This window comes from Rhinoderma darwinii, chromosome 1 (assembly GCF_050947455.1).
Source record: "Rhinoderma darwinii isolate aRhiDar2 chromosome 1, aRhiDar2.hap1, whole genome shotgun sequence".
In the NCBI taxonomy this organism is placed as follows: Eukaryota; Metazoa; Chordata; class Amphibia; order Anura; family Rhinodermatidae; genus Rhinoderma; species Rhinoderma darwinii.
In genome coordinates, this window is record NC_134687.1 from 133,366,328 (window position 1) to 133,393,606 (window position 27,279).

General features: G+C 41.6%; 1 protein-coding gene across 1 annotated transcript in view; it reads right to left on the reverse strand.

The window, feature by feature from the left end:
• The window catches only part of HHIP (hedgehog interacting protein), a 137,876-nt gene extending 111,043 nt beyond the window's left edge, over positions 1 to 26,833 (reverse strand). Inside the window, exons 1-2 of the mRNA XM_075849697.1 lie at positions 26,410 to 26,833; positions 19,388 to 19,583 (exon numbers count right to left, since the gene is read on the reverse strand). Of these exons, the coding sequence (XP_075705812.1) occupies positions 19,388 to 19,583; positions 26,410 to 26,667 (454 nt within the window). The 5' untranslated portion in view covers positions 26,668 to 26,833. The remainder of the gene's footprint in view (positions 1 to 19,387; positions 19,584 to 26,409) is intronic.
• Positions 26,834 to 27,279: the final 446 nt, after the last annotated feature.

Genomic DNA, 27,279 nt, shown 5'->3' on the forward strand with positions numbered 1-27,279 from the left:
CCATACCCTGTGGACAGTGCTTGATTGGAGCCAATTTCATCCTACAACAGGACAATGACCCAAAGCGCACCTCTAAATTATGCAAGAACTATTTAGGGAAGAAGCAGGCAGCTGGTATTCTATCGGGTAATGGAGTGGCCAGCGTAGTCACCAGATCTCAACCCCATAGAGCTGTTGTGGGAGAAGCTTGACCGTATGGTACGCAAGAAGTGCCCATCAAGCCAATCCAACTTGTGGGAGGGGCTTCTGGAAGCATGGGGTGAAATTTCTCCCTATTACCTCAGCAAATTAACAGCTAGAATGCCAAAGGTCTGCAATGCTGTAATTGCTGCAAATGGAGCATTCTTTGACGAAAGCAAAGTTTGAAGGAGAAAATTATTATTTGAAATAAAAATCGTTATTTCTAACCTTGTCAATGTCTTGACTATATTTTCTAGTCAGTTTGCAACTCATTTGATAAATATAAGTGTGAGTTTTCATGGAAAACACTAAATTGTCTGGGTGACCCCAAACTTTTGAACGGTAGTGTACATTCAAATTTTTTTTGGGGGTATGAAATTACTTAAAGGCTCTGTCACCAGATTATAAGTGTCCTATCTCCTACATAGTCTGATCGGCGCTGTAATGTAGATAACAGCAGTGGTTTTTATTTTGAAAAACAATCATTTTTGAGCAAGTTATGAGCAATTTATGCTATAGATTTATGCTAATTAGTTTCTTAAAGACCAACTGGGCGTGTTTTTACTTTTGACCAAGTGGGTGTTGTAAAGAAGTGTATGAGGCTGACCAATCAGTGACCAATTAGTGTCATACACTTCTCATTGTTCCAGCCCAGCATAATCCACAGCACAGTGTGATTGTGCAGTGAAAGAAGCTGGGCTGGAACAATGAGAAGTGTATGACACTGAGTGGTCACTGATTGGTCGGCCTCATACACTTCTTTACAACACCAACTTGGTCAAAAGTAAAAACACGCCCAGTTGGTCTTTAAGAAACTAATCTAAAATTGCTCATAACTTGCTCAAAAATTATCGTTTTTCAAAATAAAAAACCACTGCTGTTATCTACATTACAGCGCCAATCAGATTATGTAGGAGGTAGGGCACTTATAATCTGGTGACAGAGCCTCTTTAAAGGGGTTTTCTAGCCCAGTTTTATATGCTCTATTATGGAAATCTGAGTTAATAGAGGACCTTTTCAGGATCTTCATCTCTTGGCCAGAGTGGAGTGGAGAGTGGTTACATAGAACGTTTCTCCTGCTGGAGGACCTGTCCTGTTCTGCATTACACAGACAACTCATTGATTTGAATGAGCACTGTATAATGCTGAATTTCCCCTGTGGTGGCGCTGCAGGAAATTGAACACTTACTGCCAGGTTTGCCCATAGATAACAACTGATTTTGGGACCTCCAGCAGGGGACACTTTGTGATCTGTTCATTGTCAAGGGACCCTTCTAACAAGTAGGGATTGTCCTAAGTGGACAACCCATTTAATAAATGGCACATTAATAGGATTCCTTTAAGTAAAAAAAATGGCACAACTAATGATATGATAGACTGAAAGATTTATAGAATTAAGAAGAATACTTATTGTACACCAGACTCTGAGGCTTATTATCTAATTTAATTGAGATAAAAAAAGACTAAAGGCCCTTTCACACTGGCCAATTATCAGGCAAACAAGCGTTCATAGAACGCTCGTTCCCGATAATTGCCCAAGATCGTTGTCGGCAGCACATCTCTGTGTAAACAGGGAGACGTGCTGCCGACATGATACAAATGTATGGGGACGAGCGATCGGAGTAACTGAACCACTAGCTCTTTGTGAAAGGAGCAAACGAGCTGTCTAGTTGATCGGCACTCAATGCACCGGCCAAACTTGACCGGTGTAAAAGTACCTTCAGTCAGTAAAAAGATGCTGCTTGACTCCCATGTGCAATAGGAGATGAGAACTCAAGAAATCCTAAAAGCTCAGTTTTGGATGGAGTCTAACCGTCCTAGGAACACCATTATTGTAATGGCAGGAAGGAGGTGAAGGGAAAGTGAGCCCTAATCTACCCACCGCCCTGTCCCTGCCTACTTGCAACGACCCGCCCTAGGCGACGAGGTACAACTGGGCGGCGGTCCCTACGCTGGCTAAGTGCACAGGAAGACAAACAGGGAACACGCAAGGGAAGGGGCAGTAGCCACGGAACGCCACGAGGAAACGGGGCGGCGAACGAACAGTCAGGACCAGGACGAAGTGAGTACACCCGAGCGGGCACGGAGACAGAAGCAAGCCAGGGGCAAAGCAAAGCAGGTCAAGCAGAACTGCAGCAAGGCAGAAGCACGGCAGAAGCAGGCTGGAGCAAGCAGCAGTGGGGCCAGGAATCCAAAAGAATTACAAGCACTGAGGGAGAGCACAGGGCAGGTAATAAAGGGCAGGGGGCGGAGCTAACTCCGACAGACCAGGCCGCGATAGGCTCTTCCACTCCTGAGCCTGCCACCCTGGTTGGTGGGAGATGGTGTCAGTCGAACAGGTCTGGCCTCAGGTGTGGATTGATTAATCCCAGGAGTATAGCTAGATGAAGTACCTGGCAGATCCCTAACAGTACTCCCCCTTTTATGAGGGGCCACCGGACCCTTACTAAGGGGACCCGGTTTAGTGGGGAAGAGGAGGTGGAACCTCCTGATCAATACCCCAGCGTGAACATCACGGGCAGGTACCCAAGTCCTCTCCTCCGGCCCGTATCCTCTCCAATGGACCAGGTACTGGAGGGAGCCCTGGACCATCCTACTGTCCATAATCTTGGCCACCTCGAATTCCACCCCCTCAGGGGTGAGAACGGGAACAGGAGGTATCCTCGAGGGGGACCAGGACGGGGAGCAGCGTTTAAGGAGGGAGGCATGGAAGACGTCATGTATGCGAAAGGATGGGGGGAGCTCCAGACGGAAGGATACAGGGTTGAGGACTTCAATGATCTTATAAGGTCCAATAAATCGGGGAGCAAACTTCCTGGACGGGACCTTAAGGCGCAAGTTCCTGGACGACAACCAGACCAAATCCCCGACGACAAACCGGGGGTTAGCAGAACGTCTACTATCCGCCTGAATCTTTTGTGCGCTCTGGGACGCCTCTAGGTTCTTCTGAACCTGGGCCCAGACAGTGCACAGTTCCCGATGAACCTCCTCTACCTCAGGATTATTGGAACAACCAGGGGAGACGGAGGAGAACCTTGGGTTAAACCCGAAATTACAGAAAAACGGGGAGACCCCTGACGAGTTACTGACCCGGTTATTCAGGGAAAATTCAGCAAGGGGAAGGAATGAGACCCAATCGAATTGACAGTCAGAGATGAAGCACCTTAAATATTGTTCCAGGGATTGGTTGGTCCTTTCCGTTTGGCCATTAGTTTCGGGATGGAAGGCGGAGGAGAAGGACAGATCAATCTCCAACTTTTTACAAAAAGCTCTCCAAAATAAGGAAACAAATTGTACCCCTCTGTCAGAAACGATATTGACTGGGGCCCCATGGAGACGCAGGATGTGTTTCACAAACAAAGAAGCTAACGTCTTGGCGTTAGGTAGCTTCTTAAGGGGCACAAAGTGGCACATCTTGCTGAAGCGGTCGACTACCACCCACACCACCGACTTGCCCTGAGATGGAGGCAAATCGGTGATAAAATCCATGGAGATATGGGTCCAAGGTCTCTGGGGAATGGGCAAGGAACGTAGTAGGCCCGCAGGTCGGGACCTAGGGGTTTTGGACCTAGCGCAAACCTCACAAGCGGCGACGTAAGCCCTAACATCTTTAGGCAACCCAGGCCACCAATAGTTTCTGGTAATGAGGTGTTTGGTGCCCAAGATGCCAGGATGACCAGATAGAGCGGAGTCATGGTTTTCCCTGAGTACCCTCAGCCGGTATTGCAGGGGAACAAACAGTTTGTCCCCAGGGACGTTCCCGGGAGCTGCACCCTGATCAGCCGCGATATCAGAAGCTAAATCAGAATCCGTGGCAGAGACGATTATACCAGGGGGTAAAATACAAGCAGGATCCTTCTCGGAAGGAGGATTGGCCATGAAACTACGTGACAGAGCGTCAGCCTTAATATTCTTGGACCCAGCCCTATAGGTAACCAAGAAATTAAATCTGGTAAAGAATAGTGCCCACCGAGCTTGTCTAGGATTAAGCCTCCGGGCCGATTCTAGGAAAACCAGATTCTTGTGATCCGTAAGGACCGTTACCTGGTGTCTGGCCCCCTCCAGGAAGTGCCGCCACTCCTCAAAAGCCCATTTAATGGCTAGAAGTTCGCGGTTGCCAATATCATAGTTACTCTCCGTGGGCGAAAACTTCCTAGAGAAGTAAGCACAGGGGCGGAGATGGGTGAGGGAGCTGGTACCCTGGGACAAGACGGCCCCCACTCCCACCTCGGAAGCGTCAACCTCCACAATAAATGGCTCCTCTTGGTTGGGCTGAATCAGCACGGGGGCCGAGATAAAGCACTTCTTGAGAGTCTCAAAGGCCTGGACGGCCTCAGGGGGCCAATGGAGGACATCGGCACCCTTGCGGGTAAGGTCCGTAAGAGGCTTAGCGACGACCGAGAAGTTGGCAATAAATCTCCTGTAATAGTTGGCGAACCCTAAAAAACACTGTAACGCCTTAAGGGAGGCAGGTTGGACCCATTCCGCCACAGCTTGAACCTTGGCAGGGTCCATGCGGAATTCATGAGGAGTGAGGATTTGCCCTAAAAATGGTATCTCCTGTACCCCAAAGACACATTTTTCAGTCTTAGCAAACAGATTATTCTCCCGAAGGACCTGGAGCACCTTCCTGACATGCTCCACGTGGGAGGGCCAGTCCTTGGAAAACACCAGTATGTCATCAAGGTACACAACAAGAAAATTACCCAGGTACTCTCTCAGGATTTCATTAATAAAATTCTGGAAGACAGCAGGGGCATTACACAACCCAAAGGGCATGACCAGGTATTCGAAATGACCCTCGGGTGTGTTGAACGCAGTTTTCCACTCATCCCCCTCTTTGATGCGGATAAGGTTATATGCCCCCCGTAGATCGAACTTAGAAAACCATTGGGCTCCCTGAACCTGATTAAAAAGATCCGGAATCAAAGGAAGTGGGTACTGGTTCCTTACGGTGACCTTATTCAGGTTACGATAATCAATGCACGGCCTAAGACCACCATCCTTCTTCCCCACAAAGAAGAAGCCAGCACCTACAGGAGAAGTCGAGGGGCGAATGAAACCCTTGGCCAGGCATTCTTGGATATACACCCTCATCGCTTCACGTTCAGGACATGAAAGATTAAATATCCTACCCTTAGGAAGCTTGGCACCAGGCACCAAATCGATAGCGCAATCGTAATCTCTATGGGGGGGCAACACCTCGGAGGCCTCCTTAGAAAACACATCGGCGAAGTCCTGAACAAACTCAGGAAGCGTGTTTACCTCCTCCCGGGGAGAAATAGAGTTAACGGAAAGACATGACATAAGACATTCATTACCCCATTTGGTGAGATCCCCAGTATTCCAATCAAATGTGGGATTATGCAATTGCAACCAGGGAAGGCCTAAAATCAGATCAGACGATAATCCCTGCATCACCAGTACAGAGCACTGCTCCAAATGCATGGAGCCAACCAGGAGTTCAAAAACAGGAGTATGCTGAGTAAAATAACCATTAGCAAGGGGGGTTGAGTCGATTCCTACTACAGGGATAGGATAAGGTAAATCAATACAAGGCATCTTTAGAGACATAGCAAATTCCACAGACATGATATTAGCAGATGAGCCAGAATCCACGAAAGCACTGCCCGTGGCAGACCGGCCAGCAAACGAGACCTGAAAGGGAAGCAAAATTTTATTGCGTTTCACATTAACGGGAAATACCTGTGCGCCCAAGTGACCTCCCCGATGATCACTTAGGCGCGGAAGTTTTCCGGCTTCTTATTCTTGCGCCTGGGACAGGTGTTCAGTAGATGCTTGTCGTCCCCACAGTAGAAGCAGAGACCATTCATTCTGCGAAACTCCCTACGTTGTCGAGGGGACATGGAGGCCCCGAGTTGCATAGGTACCTCCGAGTCCTCCGTGGAGGGGCGAGGAGACGGGACCTCGGGGGGGATCGCAGAAAAGTCAGAGGGGAGCACACTGAAGCGTTCTAGCTGACGTTCCCTGAGACGTCGATCAAGTCGTACTGCTAGGGCCATAACCTGGTCAAGGGAGTCAGGCGAGGGGTAGCTAACCAGCAGATCCTTCAGGGCGTCAGATAATCCTAACCTAAACTGGCACCTTAGGGCCGGATCGTTCCACTGAGAAGCTACGCACCACTTCCTAAAATCAGAACAGTATTCCTCAACCGGTCTCCTACCCTGACGTAAGGTCACCAGCTGACTCTCGGCTAAAGCAGTCCTGTCAGTCTCGTCGTAAATGAGTCCGAGGGCAGAGAAAAAACGATCAACAGAGGAAAGTTCAGGGGCGTCAGGAGCCAAGGAGAAGGCCCACTCTTGGGGCCCTTCCTGGAGTCGGGATATGATGATACCCACCCGCTGGTTCTCGGAACCTGAGGAGTGGGGCTTTAGGCGGAAATACAGTCTGCAACTCTCCCGGAAGGAGAGAAACGTCTTACGGTCCCCTGAAAACCGGTCAGGTAACTTGAGGTCGGGTTCTAGAGGTGAGGTGAGGGGTACTACTAAAGCAGCGTCACCCTGATTGACCCTTTGGGCCAGGGCCTGGACCTGTAGTGAGAGGCCCAGCATCTGCTGGGTCAGGGTCTCAAGGGGGTCCATGACAGCGTCAGCGTAGGAGAAATGGTAGACTAGGTAAGGGCTTGTAATTATGTAATGGCAGGAAGGAGGTGAAGGGAAAGTGAGCCCTAATCTACCCACCGCCCTGTCCCTGCCTACTTGCAACGACCCGCCCTAGGCGACGAGGTACAACTGGGCGGCGGTCCCTACGCTGGCTAAGTGCACAGGAAGACAAACAGGGAACACGCAAGGGAAGGGGCAGTAGCCACGGAACGCCACGAGGAAACGGGGCGGCGAACGAACAGTCAGGACCAGGACGAAGTGAGTACACCCGAGCGGGCACGGAGACAGAAGCAAGCCAGGGGCAAAGCAAAGCAGGTCAAGCAGAACTGCAGCAAGGCAGAAGCACGGCAGAAGCAGGCTGGAGCAAGCAGCAGTGGGGCCAGGAATCCAAAAGAATTACAAGCACTGAGGGAGAGCACAGGGCAGGTAATAAAGGGCAGGGGGCGGAGCTAACTCCGACAGACCAGGCCGCGATAGGCTCTTCCACTCCTGAGCCTGCCACCCTGGTTGGTGGGAGATGGTGTCAGTCGAACAGGTCTGGCCTCAGGTGTGGATTGATTAATCCCAGGAGTATAGCTAGATGAAGTACCTGGCAGATCCCTAACAATTATGGAGGCAAGTCTTCTTCCTTGTGGTTCTTTCACAGACTGCCATGACAGAGATCAGATCTGTCAGACCTTAGCCCTACTATCGATTATTGCCTGTTGACAAATTACAACCTATGCAGACCAACAAAATTTGCTGTCCCTTTTGTAAAGAAAACAGCCCCAGATTAGAAGTGGCCCTACCTAGAAAAGTTTGAATTTTTGGGGATGGGGTCGGGTTTGGAGAAACACTGCACTAAACTTTTCTATAAAAAGCAGTTATCTGATTAATGACTTTTATGTTATATCCAGTGGATATACAGTCATATGGCACCATTTTGTCATGAGAGAATAAAGTAGAGGGCAGATAAACATGCTCTATAGATATTGGAGCAGGAATAGGTAGATTATGCAACAAACTGTAGTATACCATGGACTCACTGCAGTATTAAATAACCCGGTACAACCAGGAACTGCGTGAGTCACAAATCACTGGTTCCCCAGGGCTGGACTACTGAATACCAAGGATTGGTGAACTAAAATACTGGATACCAGGGACTTATCCACTAAACCACTGGATATCAGGGACACAAAATCAAAACACTCAACATCAGAAAAATAAATACACTGCTAAGGCTTCGTTCACATCTGCGTTGGGATCTCATTCTGACGTTCCGTCTGAGCTTTCCTTCAGAACGGGACCCTGGACAGACAACAGAGACAAACGGAAACCATGGGCACCGGATCCATCACCAATGAAATCAATGGTGATGGAAACGGAAACCTCTGGATTCCGTTCGAGTCAGTTTGTGTCTGTTCAGGGTCCCGTTCTGACGGAAATCTCAGACGGAACGTCAGAACGGGTCCCCAACGCAGATGTGAATGAAGCCTTACTCAAATAGAAATATGGTGCTTGGGCACAAAATATGTATTTGTTGTTGTACAGTTCCAAACTCAAGCTATCTCCTAATGTTGTATATCCTGACTAAACTGCAAAGCAACATAAAGTCTTAAACATTAACCCCTTCAGGACACAGCCTGTTTTGTCCTTGTGGACACAGCCAAGTTTTTAAAATTCGACATGTATTACTATACGTGGTAATAACTCTGGAATGTATTTACCTATTCAAGCGATTCTGAGAATGTTCTCCCGTGACATATTGTACTTTATGTTAGTGAAAAAAATTTGGTCGATAAGTTCAAGATTTATTTGTAAAAAACACCAAAATTTAGAGAAAATTTGCAAAAATTAGCATTTTTCTCTATTTAAATGCATCAGATCGTAATACCACACAAAATAGTTACTAGTTAACATTTCCCATGTCTACTTTATGTATGAATCATTTTTTGAACGTTCTTTTATTTTTCTGGGACGTTACAAGGCTTAGAACTACAAGGCTATTTTTTAGGGACCAGTTCAGTTCTGAAGTGGCTCCTCAAAGTATTCAAAACAGCATTCAGTTTCCTAACCCTTTAGGCATTTCACAGGAATGAAAGCAATTTTTTTTGCAGAAATTCATATGTAATAAAAAAAAAATTGTAACACAGAAGGTTTTACCAGAGAAACACAACTCAATATTTATTGCCCAGATTCTGAAGTTTTTAGAAATATCCCACATGTGGCTCTAGTGTGCAAATGGACTGAAACACCGGCCTCTGAAGCAAAGGAGCAGCTAGAGGATTTTGGGGCCTCCTTTTTATTAGAATATATTTTAGGCACCATGTCAGGTTTGAAGAGGTCTTGTGGTGCCAAAACAGTGGAAACCCCCCAAAATGGACACTATTTAGAAAACTACACCGCTCAAGAAATTTTTCTAGTTGCATAGTTAGCATTTTAACCCTACGGTTTTTGTGCAGAATTTAGTGGCATTCGGTTGTAATAATGAATACCGTGATTCTTCCATTGTTATTTCGGTTTCATTTTTACGGCTTTCACCGTGCGGTAAAAACGACAACACAACTTTATTTTGTGGCTTAATACGATTACAGTGATACCAAATTTATATTATTTTTTTATATTTTATTACTTTTACAAAGAAAAAAAACTTTGCTCAATTTTTTTTTTTTCGTTTTACCACATTCTGAGAGCCATAACTTTTTTTGTTTTTGGTCGATTGAGCGGTGTGAGGGCATTTTTTTGGCAAGACGAGCTGTAGCTTTTATTGGTACCATTTTATGGGACATACAACTTTTTGATCACTTTTTATTAAAAAAAATGTTGAGAGCTAAGGTGACCAATATACAGCGATTTCAGCTTTATAAATTCTTTATTTTTTACGGCGTTTTTGCATGTCGATACGATTACGGCGATACCATACGTATATAGTTTTTTTTATGTTTTGCAGTGTTTGCACAATAAAATCACTTTTTTTAAAATAATTTATTTTTTGTGTCCCCATATTCTGAGAGCCATAACATAATATTTTTTCAGTCAAAAAAGCTGTGTAAGGAATTGTTTTTTTGCGGGACGGGTTGTAGATTGTATTGGTACTATTTTGGGGTACATGCAACTTTTTGATCCCTTGTTATTCTATATTTTGGGAAGGGTGTCGACTAAAAAATAGCGATTCTGGCATTGTTGTTTTATTTTATTTTTTGCGGTGTTCACCCTGCGGGAAAAATAAAATGATAATTTTATAGTTTGGGTCGTTATGTATGGCAGTGATACCAAATATATGTACTTTTTTTAAAAGTTTTAATTTTTTTCCTATAATAAAAGACTTATTATAGGAAAAAAAAGCAGTTTTTTTAAAACATTTTTATTAACTTTTCTTTTTTTTTGGTCCCACTATGGGACTTGAAGACCTATAGTACTGATTGCTGCTATAATACATTACACTACTTACGTAGTGTAATGTATTCTGTCATTGTGACGCTTACAGTCAGAGGTTGGTCCTTATAGGCTTCCGTACATGGCAGACCTACAGGCCATTGTCTGGCCTCCGGTTGCCTTGCTAAACATCGGCACCCCCCGTGATCGCATCGTGGGGCCTGCCGATGTGCTACAAAGCCCTTAAATGCGGCGATCGCAATCCATCGCCGCATTTAAGGGTTCAATTGCCAGACAGCTGACCTCCCAGTTCCCGGTGCACACTGTCGCCAACAGTGTGCACTGGGAACAACTCAGTAACTGTACGGCCTCGTGTGGGAAGAAACTTCCCGAGAAGACGTATAGTTACTGAGTCGTGCGGGTAGGGGTTAAGGGGGGAATTTATTAAGACTAGCGGTTCATATGCCAGTCCTAATTTAAAATGTGCTGTAGTAAGATATGCCTAATTTACTAAGATATATTTGTTTAATAAGATTTATTGTGTTTTGTCATAAAATTTACCTGCCACCTGCTAGAGCAATTCGTTTTGTTTTTCTTTATTTTTTGTTTATTGTATTAGTAATTTACAAAGAGGCGCATTGCCAGCTATGAGCTGGCATAAATTGTAAATTACACCAATTTCTGGCTTAAATTATAGTAAAGTTGTAAATTTGAAGACCCCTTTCCCCTTCCGCTACGCTTCACTAATGTTTTAGAAAAGTCGCGAGAGCAGCGGAAGATTGAAAAAAGTTGCAAATTGTTGTGCAAATAAGACGTGCGAAAAAACGTACATATTTTTTCTGCACATAGATCTTAATAAATTCCTCCTACAATATTCTTACACACTAACAAATGATTAACATCTATATGAGCTTGTTAAGCATCCCATTCTAAATCAAGTTTTTCACAATGTTTGTATGAGTTTCCTAAACGTACATTGTAAAAGGTCTTTTCTCCCTTTATTCACTGTTAGGGCATATTCGGACGTGGAGGAATTCTGCAGGCACTGTCCGTATCAATGCCGCACATAATCTGCGTTGCAGATTCCGTTGTGCCTTTGCCTAAAATGTGAAGTAAAATGCAGCGGATTAGTCGTTGCGGATTCAGGTGAAGAGTACATCCTGCTCTCTTTTAAAACATTCCATCTCAGTCTGGCCATAGACCTCGAAACACATAGGTCCAGCCAGAATGATGAAATATCCTGTTCACGAAAGCAATCCGCAACGCAACACACATAACATCTGCGGATTTCATTGCGGAATTTTGCAACTCCATTGAAGTCAATGGAGAAATTACGCCACAAGTACGCATCAAGTCCACAACAGCCAGTGTATGCTGCGGAGACCAAATTCCGCACCGCAGCCTATGGTCATCAGCGGAGTTGTCCGCAACGGCTGCACGAAGATAACTAAAAAGGTGTGGAAACCAATGGACAGACTGTCTGCTGCGGATTTCCAGTGCGGACTGTCTGCAGCGGAATTCCACAGCAATTCCGCCCCGTGTGAACGTGCCCTTACAGTGTGGTTTCTGCATTGAAGCTGCTAGTGGTTTACTCATATGTTGATTACCTTTTCCTACACAGGCGTCGCTGTCAGGAGCACATGGTAGGAAAGTTTGAAAATTCAAATCCAGTCAAAATGATCTCCTACTATGTCATAGAATCGTGAAAAGATCACATTGTAGAAGTCTGTGATCAAGGACTGGAGATTTCTGTCTATTCGACAAATCATTTTATGCAAACTATCATTTAAATCAGAATTTAACTAAAAGAAATGTATGAACAATGCCAAAGACGTTTGAGCAGCTGACCGAGTCCTTTTTTCTATAACTTATTGGTGTTTTAAAATCATAAACTTCACCAATATGATCTTCCTAAATATATCTACTATGACCTATAAAAAGATAATTTTGACCAGAACTCCACTTAAAAAAGTTTTAGATGGAAATCTACACTAGATTATTTTGGACCCTTGTTTGCCCATAGACAGTCTTCCACAGAGTCACTGCTACATAATAGTGGTAGAGGCCATTATAAATATGGATGTGAATAGGAGTTAAAAAAGAAATGTGGAGGGGTGTTAATAAGCCAGTCTGTACCTATTAGAGCTCTATTGCCAATCTTCTTGAGGTGTCATATTCCTATTCACAATGCAAAAAATGGGTGCATGGCCAATTGGGAAGATCAATAGAAAAGATTACTAAGGAACGTGAATTACTGCCTTGCTTTTTTTTTATCACCTTATATTCCTTTATTCCTGCTGCATTCCTACTCATTCATGAAATTAGAAAAAGGGAAAATGAAAAATATAGTATAACATTGATATATCACAATTGAAGAATAAAAAAAAAAAGTTGTAAAAATAATAATGATAATGAGGACCTCCCAACTTTTTGTATCTCTGTCATGGTTATCTCTTATTCTAGGCTTTTCGACTAATTATTAGCATCTGACTCTCCTTGGTTGTGCAGTGTGTGACCGCTTCCCTCTCTTCTTCTCATACAGAGCAGCATGGCTCTGTCCAGTGCTTGAGTTATGCTTTCATCTGGTTATCCTTCAGAGCAGCCTGGGTGGTCATAGAAAGCACTTGACATCTTGATGCACTTCAGCAGTTTTACATATACACAGCCTTTGTAGAAAAATAAATTTGTCATTCGTCACCACATATGTTGATCTGGGGAGTGAGGTTCCAGCAGCTCTGGCTCCTGTGTTTCTCCATCATTCTCTCTAGCCTTACTCTCCTGAATCACCTTAACCCCTTCAACAACAATATTCATGTGTCCCATTGTTATCACTGAATTCTAAATTTATAAACAAGAGTACCTTATAGGAGACATATATCATGCACCAGCAACTGCGACCCAACTTGAGGAGTACAATGTTCAAGCACTAAAGAAGAAAGTTTCACGGAGAACAATGAGTTCTGGGGATATTAAGTAAATTAAGAAATAAGAAAAATGGCTTTATGCAGCAACAACGATGAAACTGTTCTAGACAATGAGTACACCTCATAGTATTTTCCCACATATTTATATCTCATTCCAATGAAACTAATAGTCTACAAGATACTGAAAATCCATGATCATGAAGCAATTGCATGCCAAACTCACCAATACAAACCAATTTATGGTTGTAATAATGATACTAAATATGGACACATCTACCAGGGTTGAAATCACCTAATTTACTCCAATAGTCATACTACGAAGCATAGTCCTATTCAATATGGATAAAACGGAGACCACTTTTGACAAGGTTGATAACTTGCAAACAAAACATAAATGCATATTGTAGGAAGGCAACGAGATTCTAATTCTAATTCTCCATTCGGACCCCCACAGATAATATACTGATGACCTATCCGGTGGATAGGTAATCAGTTGTCCAGTAGTGGACAACCCCTTTAAGCTGTGTATTTTACAAAACCGAGGAACATGGGTTTCTGAACATTTTGACTTGGACATGTAACAGTAATTGTACCATCAATTTCATTAAATCTGTTAATAATGCGATCTGATTTATTATTATTGATCTCGATTGTCTGAAGGTCAAACAAAAGTATAAAAATTTACTTATAAGGGCAGAGAACATCCAAGAAGACAGCCCAAAAATAAAATGTTTATGTAAAAATCTACAACTAACACTACATTGCTTTTCTCTGTTCATTCTTTTCAATCTGCCCTTGTGAAATTCCAGATCATCTTGAAAATACCAGATACCAGTACCAGAAGTTCAGAATGACTAGATGCCGGATTACTGTTTTAGACTATTATTCTATTTTATTTAAAGACATGTAAAGGTTATTCTCATGCAATTATTGTATAAAACACATTGAAAATAATAGACTTCCTTTGCCAGTAACAACATCCAATAATTAAGACATTGTCGTGAATTATGCAAAAAAAAATTATCTAGTTGACTACACATGGTTACCGTTTTGTCTTTGATCTTCTTTTCACTAACACTGAGCCAGCTGTAATCATCTCAAAGTTGGACAATACTGCATGAATATGCTACATAAGGGTAGCATGCATGCCACCGATTATTGCATTAAGACTTGAAAAGTTACACATTTCTTGAAACCTGTCATACTAGAAAATAAAGCTGTCCAGTCCGAGGACTAGAAAGTCTTTTTTCCCCCTCCACCTGAGCGGGGGATATAATAGGCAATTGTGTAAGCTTAAAAAAATATATACTTCTCCTATCTTCCCCATGTTGCTACTCTGCCCGCTCCTGGGTTCAGAAGGGAGCGATCGGGCAGACTCTGGTAAAGGACGTGGGATGTGCCCACACACTCCCTTAACTTAGACTGTTCATATGTCTAACTATAGATATCAACACATTGTAGGGAGCCTCGCAGACTACCGATACCTCAATATTGCTACTGGGAAAGTGGTAGTCTGAAGTCATGGTAACATTGGTTGCCATGACTACCGTCTGGATTGTGGTAGTGGCTAAAAGTGACTTCCGCGATCCTACTAAGTAAAGAATGTCAGGACTGAATATAGCTATTCAGCCCTGGCATCATATGCAAGGTGACTGTCACATCGGACAGTCGCTTTAATTATGCTTTTCCTGTTGTCAATTTTGCAAAAATTGCTGCTGCAAAATAGAAAAATGTCTCTGTAAGTCCAAAAAATATTTGTATTCAACGTTAGATCCGTATTTGCTCTAAATTCAGAATTACTAACAATCCTCTGACAATCAATATGGAAATATGTAATGAACTTTGGCTATTATTCTAATTTCTGTTTTGGCTATTGTTTTAATTTCTGTCCCATAATGAGCAGCTGATCGCCAGGAGGCCTTTTTTTTTTCTTCTAGAGAATTAGAGAAGAGCTAGTCTTCATAAGACAACCCCTTTAGAGTATGTTCACAAGCTGTGTATTCAGCTGTTTTTCAGGGCGTAAATGCCTCGAAAAACGCGTGGAAAAAAACGGAAGCTGAACGCCTCCAAACATCTACCCATTGATTTCAATAGAAAAAAACGGTGTTTCGATCAGACATGCGTAAAAAAACGCCCCGTGAAAAGAAGTGCATCTCACTTCTTGAGCCGTTTTGGAGCCGTTTCAAAAAACGGCTCCAAAAAACGCATCAAAAAACGTTTGATGCTTTAAAAACGGCTGAAAATTCCCTTGAAAACAGCTCCGTATTTTACAGCCGTTTTAACTTTAGCGTGTGAACATAGCCTTAAGTTTATTGAGCACAGTCAGGCTTGACTGCAGCCAGCCCTGTTGAATCCAAACCTCACCACACACTGAAACTTACCGTGAGAGTGATGTAGTCACCATAAAGTTTCTATAAAAACACTATTCCACAATCAAAGGAACACAATTGTCCAGGAATTTACAAAATATCCTAGAAGAGCACCCAAAGAACTGGAAGCCTCTCTAGCTTCAGCTAAGGTCATTATTCATAAATCAACAATATGGCAGATCCTGAAATCTGAGGTTCATACATGCAAATCTAATCTAATTTGTCTTACTTAAAACATGTCTGCAAAAGTAAGCTAAACTTTCTTGAGAGCATGCTCTAAGATATTAGTTAATGTTTGGTTTAAATTTTTGCTGTTGCAGGTGGTGCAATCATTGATTCAGGTTGAGGGGACAGGCACTTTTTTACATTGGTGATATGAGATGTAGATAGATGGTTCCTTAAGGGGGTTGTCCCACGAAGGATATTTATCAACTATCCGCAGGATAGGTGAAAAATGTCTCATCGCTGGGGGACCCACCACTTTCGACTACGGTGAGGACAAGTTTGATTAGAGCAGTGGTCACACATGTGTCCTGTACTTCCATTTACTGTGAATGAGGCTGACGGAAACAGCTTTGTACAGAGCTCGGCTGTTTCCTTTGGCCACAAAGACATTGAATTGAGCTGCAGGGCGCATGCGTGACTCGCCATTTAAACTACTCCAAACTGCGGTCGTACAGTGAGGAGGAACATGGGGCTGGGACCCCGATTCTAGGGATCAGTGTGGGTTCCAGTGGTGGGGACCTCTACGATCAGACGTTTATCACCTATCCTGTGGATAGGTGATAAATGTACTTAGAGGAACACAGGGCCAGACTGGGACTAAAAATCAGCCCTGGCATTTTTAAGCACACATACCCACTGTAGGCCATATAAAGCCACCAATGTTGGGCTGGTGTACATGGGGGCCACCTTTGAGCTATACAAAGACATGAGGGTGATTTCTGAAAACAGGTGTAAATGAAAAGTGGAGTAATTGCCGATAGCTCCAACTCCTACTAATCCATTACAAACATGCTCATTATTCTAGTGGACGATTTGACAGAATTTAGCGCAGATGAATGTGTGAGTGGCACATGCTGTACATGCACCACTCACACCTAGCACAGATGCCACACGCACTCTACTCACAAACTAGATACATACCCCACACACTGGATACAAGACGTACACAAATGGCACTAATACATTAGAGGCACACACAAAACTCACACAAATGCATATTTCTCTTATACATTGAACATACACTGTAAACACTACACCAATCATTCACACTACAAAAATCAATAAAACACACTACTTCACTGGCATTGCTGTATTTACCTGCTTTCTTTTCTAGACTGCTGATCCTGGCAAGCAGGATGCCAACTAAACATAGGGATCTATACCTGAGACAACCCTCCACCACTAAGCCCTGCCCATTTGTCTGTTAAGCCACACCCCATTTGCTAAGCTCCGTCGATCTGCTATTCAAATGAAACATTATTTGTTGCTTACCCCTCCAACCCTCCAGCTCCTGCTGTGTAACTGCACCCCCTTACCTTCAGGCAGCCGCCTCCCTCAAGCAGATGTAGACTGTACTGTGTGCCTCATCTATACTCATTGATGCCCCCTCATCTCACTGTAGCAGGCTGTTTTCAGGTTACATGAAGTTGAAGCAGCTGAAAAAAATCTCTCTCCTCTGCAGCCATGCTGCAGCTGTGCTCTTGGGGGCAACAGAAAAAGCAAGCCTATCACTGATTGGCTCATGCTCAGCCAACCAGCGCTAGCCTTGATTTCTACATGGAGGTAGGGCAGGGATTGGTTATCCTTTTCCTCTGCGGCGCCAGAGATGATGAGCTGAAAGGGGGTGCAGAAAACAAGCCTAGCGATGATTAGCTGTGGCTTGGCCAACCAGCGCTATACATGATTTCTGCAGTGCTCCTTCCCATCGTTGCGTACACAGCAATGCAGAGGTAGTTTAGAACACCAGGGGGCAGCAGCTATTGATATGTTGGTGCCTGTGTTCACCACTGTCCAACATTGATTGTGTGTGCAGCCAGCAGGCGGCACACTATTCCCTGGCCCATCTGGCATTTGTCAGAACTGCCAGATGGCCAGTCCGGCCCTGGTGGGACAACCCCTTTAAATAAATGCAGAATAATTAAAAATGTGTTATCTAATATTATATTTTCTTTAAAGCAGCCAATGTCCCTAGACTGCTGGCACCTAACTTTTTGAGTTGTTTCTATTGGTGTCTACAGAGGCTCTTATTGTGCGGCCACTAATAAAAGCACACCAGCACCTGCAGTACAGAAACTGGCTCTTAAAGTCTTTAATAATTTGTCCCTCCCCTGGTTTAAATAGATATATTTATTCAGTGAGACCAGTATGCAATAAAAGGGTTAATGCGACACTTTATAAAGTATATATTTGTATAGCTTAATTTAACCTCTTAATAACAACACACACCTTAGCCATAGCTTGGTACTTTTGGCCTTTCTCTATTCGTCTCGTGATCATTTGATCCCAAAACAGCTGTAATGTGACAGGTTTCTTAAGTCTTACTAGTCCAAAAAAAACTAAATACTATACTATAGCCCACATGCACTAACGCTGTTTAATAGTTAGAATGTGTAAACTTAGACTTGACAGTCACAAAATGCACCAGATTTTTATACATGATGCATGCTGTATGATAATTTTGGCGCATCTTGCATGGCTTCTTAGACACTTTTCCCTTTCTTATACTACTTTTGATTTGACTTACTTTGCGATTGAATTTTGGAACATTTTTGGCGGACTTTGGCACATTGTAAGCCAACCCTCCTTTCTGGTAAGTATCTAGTAAGATACAAACATCAAAATTATGCCAAAATGCGCCATTTTGCATGAAAACGTGTGTGTAAAGTTCTAGCCATATAACTAGGTCGTATGTAAAGAAAAAAAAATTGAATTGGGGTTAAAGAAGATATACTGAGGAACATTTATGAAGACATGCGTACCACCCACGCTACAGAACTAGACTATAGTTTATTCACCAACCTGTGGATATTCACAGTGCACAGCTACTAAATAACACTGAGATACACCTGGCGTAGTTCATTGTCACTTTTTGTTTAGAAAAGTGGCAGTAAATGTTAGTAAATCAGTCATTTGTGCATAAGCAACTTGGTATAATACACAGGTGCTTTAGCAAATCCAGTGCCATGGTCGCAAACATAGAAACAAAGTTAACAGTGCTTAAAGTTACATGTCATTGCCATTGGGACATTCTTTGGAACATCCTTTTACATCACTTACCCTATAATATAAGGTTTGAATTTTTGTGAAGACATTGATGAGAATGGCGCAATTCCAAAAAGTCAGCAATTTGCCTGATATATTACACGTGCAAAGGCAAAAACCTTACAAACCAGTCAAAGAAGGGTCTTGGCACTCATGTCAGTTTAAAATTCTTCTTGTATGTTATTATAGCATTTACAGCAGGATGCGTTTCGGCCCGTCCTGAGCCTGAGAGGGACTCCGGATGGGCCAAAACGCATCCTGCTGTAAGTGCTATATGCTATAATAAAATACAAAGAGAGTTGAAAACTTATGTGAGTGCTAGAACCCTGGTGACTTGGATCAATAAATCTCCTATGACGAAGATGACTAACACAAAGAGAAGTTTAGTCAGAGACAATGTAGCAAAAGATCTGTACTTTAATTCTTTAATATCAAGTCCTGATAATGTTTTAAAGAAAGAAGCTATTAAGACATGCTTTTTAAATTTGTTATATACACTAAAGGTCATTTTAGACCTGGAAGTTTTTTATACTACTACTTTGCTGCTACCTGACTGCATCATTGATCCCTTCGAGTTTCAAAGTTCTTCATCTGAGCCTGACTATATAGCAATCTAACTACAGCTCACAAATCTTTTCTTTCTCTAGCTTAGCTAAAATAATCCCATTACCTGGTATCTGTCCTCGGCATGTATAATAGAATTCCTTACAATAGTCCTTGCACAAGGTGGGGAGCACCAATTGCCTTTCGAACGCGTCGGTGCTCTCTGGAGGATGGAAGAGATTCTGGGCATGTGGTGAACAGTAGGCGCATCTGATTTCATCCAGGATTTTTGCACATTCTGTGTTGTTGGCAACTGAAAATATCTGCAAGTCACAAACCAGAGAAAAATAAGCACATGACGTATGTCTTACTTGGGCAAATATTTAAAGCAGAGCTAACAGAACAATAAACTGAAATACAGAGGAACATGCTGGTTGCACATTTTTGGAAAATGTATCCACAGAATTTCTATGTATGTACAGAATTTGAGGAATTTTAATTTATTTTATGGTCAACTGCTGTATTCTAGTTATGGTCTATGGGTGTCCATAAAGGGCACTGAAATTCTAACAAGAGAATGCATAAGAAAAAAAGTATATGCAGGTGGGTTAAATATGCATGCATTAAAGTGTTTGATCCTATTCCTGAAATTCCTAGCTTGGAATTTTCTCAATAGGGGTTCAACTTTGAGGTTATTTGGTTTTCTGTAGGGTAGTCATTTGTGACTTTATTATGTATTATAGGAAGTGTCACAATAGTACTGAATCCTGTAATTCCACACCTTTACTTTGAAGACGTGATGCACATACATAATACTGTTAGGTATAAAAACATTCAAGAGCCATTAAGAGGTTTACATTCATTTGATCTTCAATGTATATTTTAGGAACTTTCTAAATAGTGCAACCTGGATTTTTTCCAAATTATTTTTCATGGTGTTATCCATTGGTGACTAATACAATCCCAGAAGGTTGATTACATCCACAACCAATGAACCCAACAGAAACCACATAGTTGTGTTCTAGGATGATTGGGCCTCATAGACTTATTTTATATTAAATTATTTATTTAAATTTTTAAAGAACAAAGGATTGTTTCATTTAACAGAATATGTAAAGGAAAATAGCTTAGTAGCCTGAACTGCACCATAAATAGTACAATTCTAGTATCGAAAAGTAAATATAATTGGAAGAGATAAGTCAGTTCTTGGCAGAATGCAGTTCTCTCTATTGAACTGTCAAATGGAATTATTAATGAATGTTGTGGGCAGATAAAAAAAAATCTTTAAAATGTGAGATGTGGAATGGCGTTCCATAAATTGTCAAAATTCAACTACACTATTCTTTTTTTTCGTGTGTGTCTTGCTATTCCAACTCAGCAGGAGCCTAACATCTTGTTCTGTGTGAGGTCTGTGGTGGAATTACCTTTCTGGAAGATTGATAGAGCCATCATTCCAGGTTTGGTTTCAATAAACTAATACTCTCTGTGAAGTCAATTATAACGCCTTAGGGCCCTATTTAACACATGAATTGCTGGATAAGCATGTAAAACATGCAATACTCCTTTGGGACATTGATCTGTCCTTCTTGCTTTCTTTTTCTTTCTTTTCCTTGTCTTACCACATCAGTCTCAAAGATCAAGAACCTTCTATGAAGTCAATGAAGTCAATGAAACCAATGTAAGAGCTCTGTTCGGCTGGCCATACTGCCTTTCCTTGGGTTAATGTTCATTGCCACACTGAGATACCGAGATACTGTAGGAGTGCATGTAGATATGTTTCTTAAGCTGGCCATACATGTAACAATTATCATTAATGATTGGAATAATATTATGATTGATAACAATAATTGTGAAGTCTATGGTACTTAAAAAAGTGGTAAATATTACCATCATAAGTTTTTCATTCCGGACAAGCATTCCAATTTAAAGGGAAAAAATGGGTCATGTGTTATATTGTGGCAAAATCTTTAACTTTTAACTGAATACTTATTATTTACTACAATTTTTTTAAGCAACAATAGTCGGTTTCTCTCTCTAGTGTAAATTATGTAATGAAACAAAACGTATGTTTTCATTGCAGATCTACATGGTTGAAATGCCTTGGTAAATAACTCTAATTGTCTCTGTTTGTTTACTGTAAACCTAATTGGACTCTGATCTGTTTGGATAAGGGATCTCCTCCTTAAATCCTTGTCCGTACACTTGTATATATTGTATTGTGTACACTGTTACCAGTGCAAACTTGTGTTTTAAGTCTATTATATAACTTTTTATAATTACACATTATAATATTATACATATGTGACATTACTGTCATATATCCTTTGATAAGCCCTATAACTAAATTTGTTGATTGACTGAAAGCTAAGACCATAATCAACATCTGGAGAAAGTGACTGAATTACAGACAAGTACTTTGATCTTTCTTCAGTCATGTTTCTTGACAAAAGTTTATGTTTGTTAGCAAAATTATGAAACATAGTTCATTGACCACCTTAAAAATTTTGATCCAATAAATTTTTGTGTCCCCTAAATGTCTTTTTCTTATGAATATATTATTCTGTGAACCTGAACTGTATTATTAAGGGGTTCAAATTCAATTTTAAGTGATTAGGTAAATAAATAATAATACCCTGGTGGCTTTAACAAAAGAGTCTTGGAGACGTTGTTTGTTTAGTCATGAGACTGACAAAAAGCTTTTGTCTCTAAAGAGCTAAAGCAAACAGATGACTTTAAAAGAACACACTTAGGAACCATATCCAAACAACAACTATTGACAGGCTTGGCTGTGAGTCTGTCAAGCTAATGCTAGGCCTTAGGTGAACCAATAATCAGGTTTGGTTTGTCCAATACTACCATCAGTAGTACGTTATACTACTTAATACTACCTTATCTAACCTAGAAATGGGGTGTCAATAAAAGGATACCCTACCAAAGCCTTGGTACTCTACTTAGCTGAACTAGACCTACGTACCAATGGTGAGTCAACACAACTAGTTATCCAGCTTGTATTTATCTATGTCACTGAGGACTTTTAAGGATAATTGGGCCCAATCACCTTCTTGGACTATTTATCAATTATATACTTTATTGACTAACCTCCCAAAAAATTCTAAAGGCCTATTGATTTTTGTAGAAACACAGAGAATACAAAAGAATTCTAAGCTACAATGTAGCAAAAAAATAAAGGATTAGAGTATGAATCTACACATGCTTAAAACCATCTGTTTGCAGTACATTTAAATCACAGCCTAACCTCAGTAGTCCAGGAACACTATAAACATGGAGCTTTACCCATGCCTGGAATCATAAATTGCTCCTGGTCACTGGAGAATAATGGACGATCTGACACTGAAACCTGCAGCAAGACAGTTCTCACTCATCTGGGATAAGAAAAGGGGCCTGGCCCAATTTCTCCCTGAAAAGGCAAGAACATTTGGACAGAGCGCAGGGGCTGAAGGAGAATGATGTTCTCCAGTTTCACCCATTAGTGAACCAAGTAACAAACACAATGGTGTTGTTATTCTTTTGCCATAAGCAACAAGACTCTGTGTGTGGGCAGCAGTTTAGTGAGGAGGAGGAGAAGTCGACCCCTTTTTGTCCTATTGATTTTGTTCTATTTGCATGACTTGAGCAAATTAAATGATGCAATATGGCTTTTTGTTACAAAACAAAGTGAAAGATACCACCCAGACACATATGTTGATTCGTAGAAGCTGTTTACATGAGAATAGAATGAAATCTACCGTGAACTAAGCATAAAAATTCGATTCAGCAATGGCCATTTTTCTTTACTGTGCTTGGGCCAGAAAGGCTGAAACACAAGTTTTCCAAGAGTCTCTCAGGCCTTGACAACAACATACTTGCCACTGAAGAATTTTTAATGAAACAAAAACCAGGGTAAGGAAAAAGGGACACCTGATGCTTTATTTCACGTGCACTGATTCTTAATTCAATGATTCATTAACACCATTGCAGATAAATGCACAATACAAAGGGAACATTTAACACATTCACCATTCACGAGTCGTCCTCTATTGTCCAGTCATAAACCGATTAAAAATGTTTTTAAAGCCTGACGAAGACACTTCATCACTTTCAAAATCTTATCACCCAAAAATCTCTAAAATCAGTTATTTCAATATTTGCAACCTGTTGGTCAAGGGCACATGTACCATTGTAGTACTGTTGACAGACGAGTCAGGCGAGGATTCTCCATCTAGTCTAATAATTCTATTTTATTCTCAACCAAAATGAATACTGTGTAAAGATACAGTGGAACGATTTCATTTTTTATCTTCCTAATTCTGTAGTAGGACCACATAGTAATTTTATGGAAAAGACAATATACCCCAGATCACAAGCACTTTGCTTTCCAACGCAGCTCACTAAAGCCAATAAAGGAGTCACAATTAAGCTCTATGATATCACTATCCAACAGACCTAAGGTCAGCTCTAGGCACCATGTGACTCTTCAACTGTTGTACAACGTACACCACAACAATGACCTGGATAGAGGAGAAAGCTGGTAGAAGTAATAGCACACTGAATACATTAGTGCCACAACCTGCTTTTAGTTCAGTATAAGTCAAGATACCACATTTGCTCCAGAAGACTCAACAAGAACCTCTAGATGTTATAGACAATATGTGATCATATCATCAGCACATAAAATTCAAGCAAAAACATGGAAAATTGTTGGAAATAAATGTATTTTAGACATGAGATATCAATGATCACTCATTGCATTTGAGACTTCAGACAGCCAAGATCTCACAAACTTTGCAGAAGGTGTCGGAAGTTATGAACGTGTCAAGATAAACATCTACTCCAGCATCTATTTTCTACTTCAAAATCTGGCATGAAGTGAGATCTTTTCTGTGTGGTCTGTAACATGAGGCTTGTTTGCAAGGATGTCTCTGTCCATGGTATGGGTAAGTTGTAGCGGAGGTACAATGCCTGAGCATCTGAGGTAATCGCTATAGCAACAACAAAACGAAAAACAACCATCTCATTTATACGCCAATGTCCAGTCCTGGTAACACCACCATTCACACGTTGGTTTATTTCTCAGTGACAGTATTTACTTAATGTTGACATAATGTATCAAGAACATTTTTGTGAATGTGAACACTAGTCTTTCTAAACACATACTATATACATATACAGTCGAGGAGCATGGCCCATTTTCACACTCCTATTTATGGCTAAATAGACAAACATATACAAGAATCTGAAAACATGTGCCTACACTTTTTATAGAATTTATTCTAACACATGTAAATTGCCACCCACTCTGTGTATAAACACAACTCTGCTTACCTATATGTAGATAAATCCTATTTACACTCTAATACAACTTATTCTCTGTGTGTGGATACATAGTATACATTTAATGTAAACATATGCAGGGTATATTTACTGTAAATAAATGCATACATCCTTTCCCTCCAACTTATAAACATCATTAAAAGGTACACAGATGGTAACACAAACACTAAAGACATGTGTATACAAACTTACACATACCACCTTACTGTTAACCCCTTATATACAAATACTCTAAACGCAGACATTACATTGGGGGAGATAGACGGAGGGATAGTGAGATCGCTCACAAGCTTATGAGACAAGATCCTAGAGGCACCTTTAGTAACCTGCAAAGGCACGACAAGCCATAAAATGATGTCACTAGTCTGATGTATCCTAAACCAAGAGGACAATGGGCAGCAAGTACTACCTTTACATTAAAATGTAACTTTTCTTTAGTCTCATCACAATCTTTTGTACTACTGGCTATAAACTGGGACCAAACCAGATGTGATGTGGTTTCATTTAGGGTGTCATATCTGTGTGTTTTTCTGAATGGGCAATACCTTACTCATACGGGCACATGTATCAACCATACAAATCTTATATCCTAGGACCTTACCACCAACATTTTACTCAGATTTGTTTTTATAAAGCAGCTGCAATATTTATGAAGGTCACTTATATCCATCTATCTATCTATCTATCTATCTATCTATCTATCTATCTATCTATCTATCTATCTATCTATCTATCTGGGAACCAAAAAATGAGCAGCAACTCCAATAGTAAAGGTGCAAAAAGTGGGTACCGTCTGTCCATCCATCTCTATATATATATATTTACATCCAATATCAGGCTAGATCTTATGTAGTCACACATGGGGCAGTTTCAAAGCACGTGCCACTTTCTGTAAGTGTTGTACAACATTTTGAAGAATGGTGTGCAAGCCAGTTTATACTGAATTCCAATACATGTTTTTAATGTAGGCATATCGCGTATAGTAGGATTAAAAAGAGCTATAGACAAATCTACGATGTTCTAGGCATGTAGATGAGCCCTCATATTGCAAGAACTTTTTTAATGGTGTTAGTGTATGGTATTGGATGGACTGCGCCTGCCTTCTTCTCACACATGTGATGCTCTGGAGCCTCTTAGTGTCAAGAGCTGTTAGCACAGATAGTAAAGTTCTAAAAGCATAATCTACATGGAGGTTCTCCTTGAGCTACAACCTGTGGCTCCTCAGCTCTTGTGGAATGCAGGGAATACTATAGAACTACAACTCCCAGCAAAGCTCCAGCTGGTTGATATACTATATTCTATAACAATTTCATTTTGACTAGGGTAATCTGATCAAACTTAAACAATAGTTCTCCAATATGAGATAGCAATGTTCATAAAGAATGATCTACATGGAGACTCTACCAAATCTTACAGCTGTGAGGTAGAAAACATAAGGCTCATTCCGATCAGCTTTTGTGGAATGTGGAACTATAACTCTCAGGATGTCTGCAGCTGAGTGACAGACCTTTAATACAGTATTTTCTTGCTGTATCAGTGTTGTTTTAACCAGATATATGTGACCACGTGTTAATAATAGGTTATCCATCTATTCAGAGGATGCAGGTAAGAGGGATTCTATAGGTCATGCTACTTCTTGACTGCTAAAAAATAAACATATATGCACAGCTAAAGAAACCATATGATAAGTAAAATAAAAACTGCTAGACACCTGTACACACCAACCCCCATCTCTAAACACGTGTCTTCCATCCAGCTCACTGCAAATACAGTGGTGCCAACCTGCAGTTCACAATATCTGTGCCCCTTGCTGCTTACCTTGGGATCTATATGCATGCCTGTGCTCTCAGGTTTTGGGCAGCAGGAGAGCCGGGGATACAGTCCTCTACATCCAGCTCCCCCCAGGTCCAGGCTCTGTAACTTCCTCTGTCTCTTTTTTACACGTTTTGGGGGGTTCCCATTCAGGCACCTTCTCCTCCTCGTTCCAGAGTCACTCTTCTCCCCATATTTAGCTTCACACTCCAGAATCAGCAGCACAGCAGCTCCCCAAATCAGCACCCACTGGAACATCAGCATTTTCTTCACTGCACAGTCCACTAAGAGTCCTCAGCAGCAGACCAGGTGTCCTGAGTGCAGGTAGAGCAGTACTTAGTGCTGCTGGATGGGATGTGTCTAGGAGTTTGGCACAGTGCTGGAATGCTCTCTCCTCTACAGCTGCCTGTGACTGTGTTGCTCTTACATCTCCTCGGTGCTCTCATGTTTCGCTCCTCTTTTTGCTTCTTTTTAAGTGGAGCACAAGGAGGTGCTGCCACCCCGCGCCCCCTGACGTCACGGCCCCCTATACATACGCCAGGCACCAGAGTGGGGATGGGGCTGGGATTTGTAGACATAGCCTCAGTGCTGCCCATCATAACTCTGAAGAGTCACCCACATGCCCGGCACTACTCTATGTTTACCAGAGCGCTGAGAACTTGTGCCGGAGGATGCTGCATTACAATGCGTCCAGATGAGGGGCTGTATGCAGCATTATTACAGTTCATATTATATAGAAGTACCAGCTTGTAATAACCATTTATATATATATATATATAGTCACAGGAAACATTGTATTATTGTAACAAAAGTCAGGCAATGCAGCAATTGTTGGATGGGGTGTAAATGATGGACATGTTCACACGCAGCCGATTA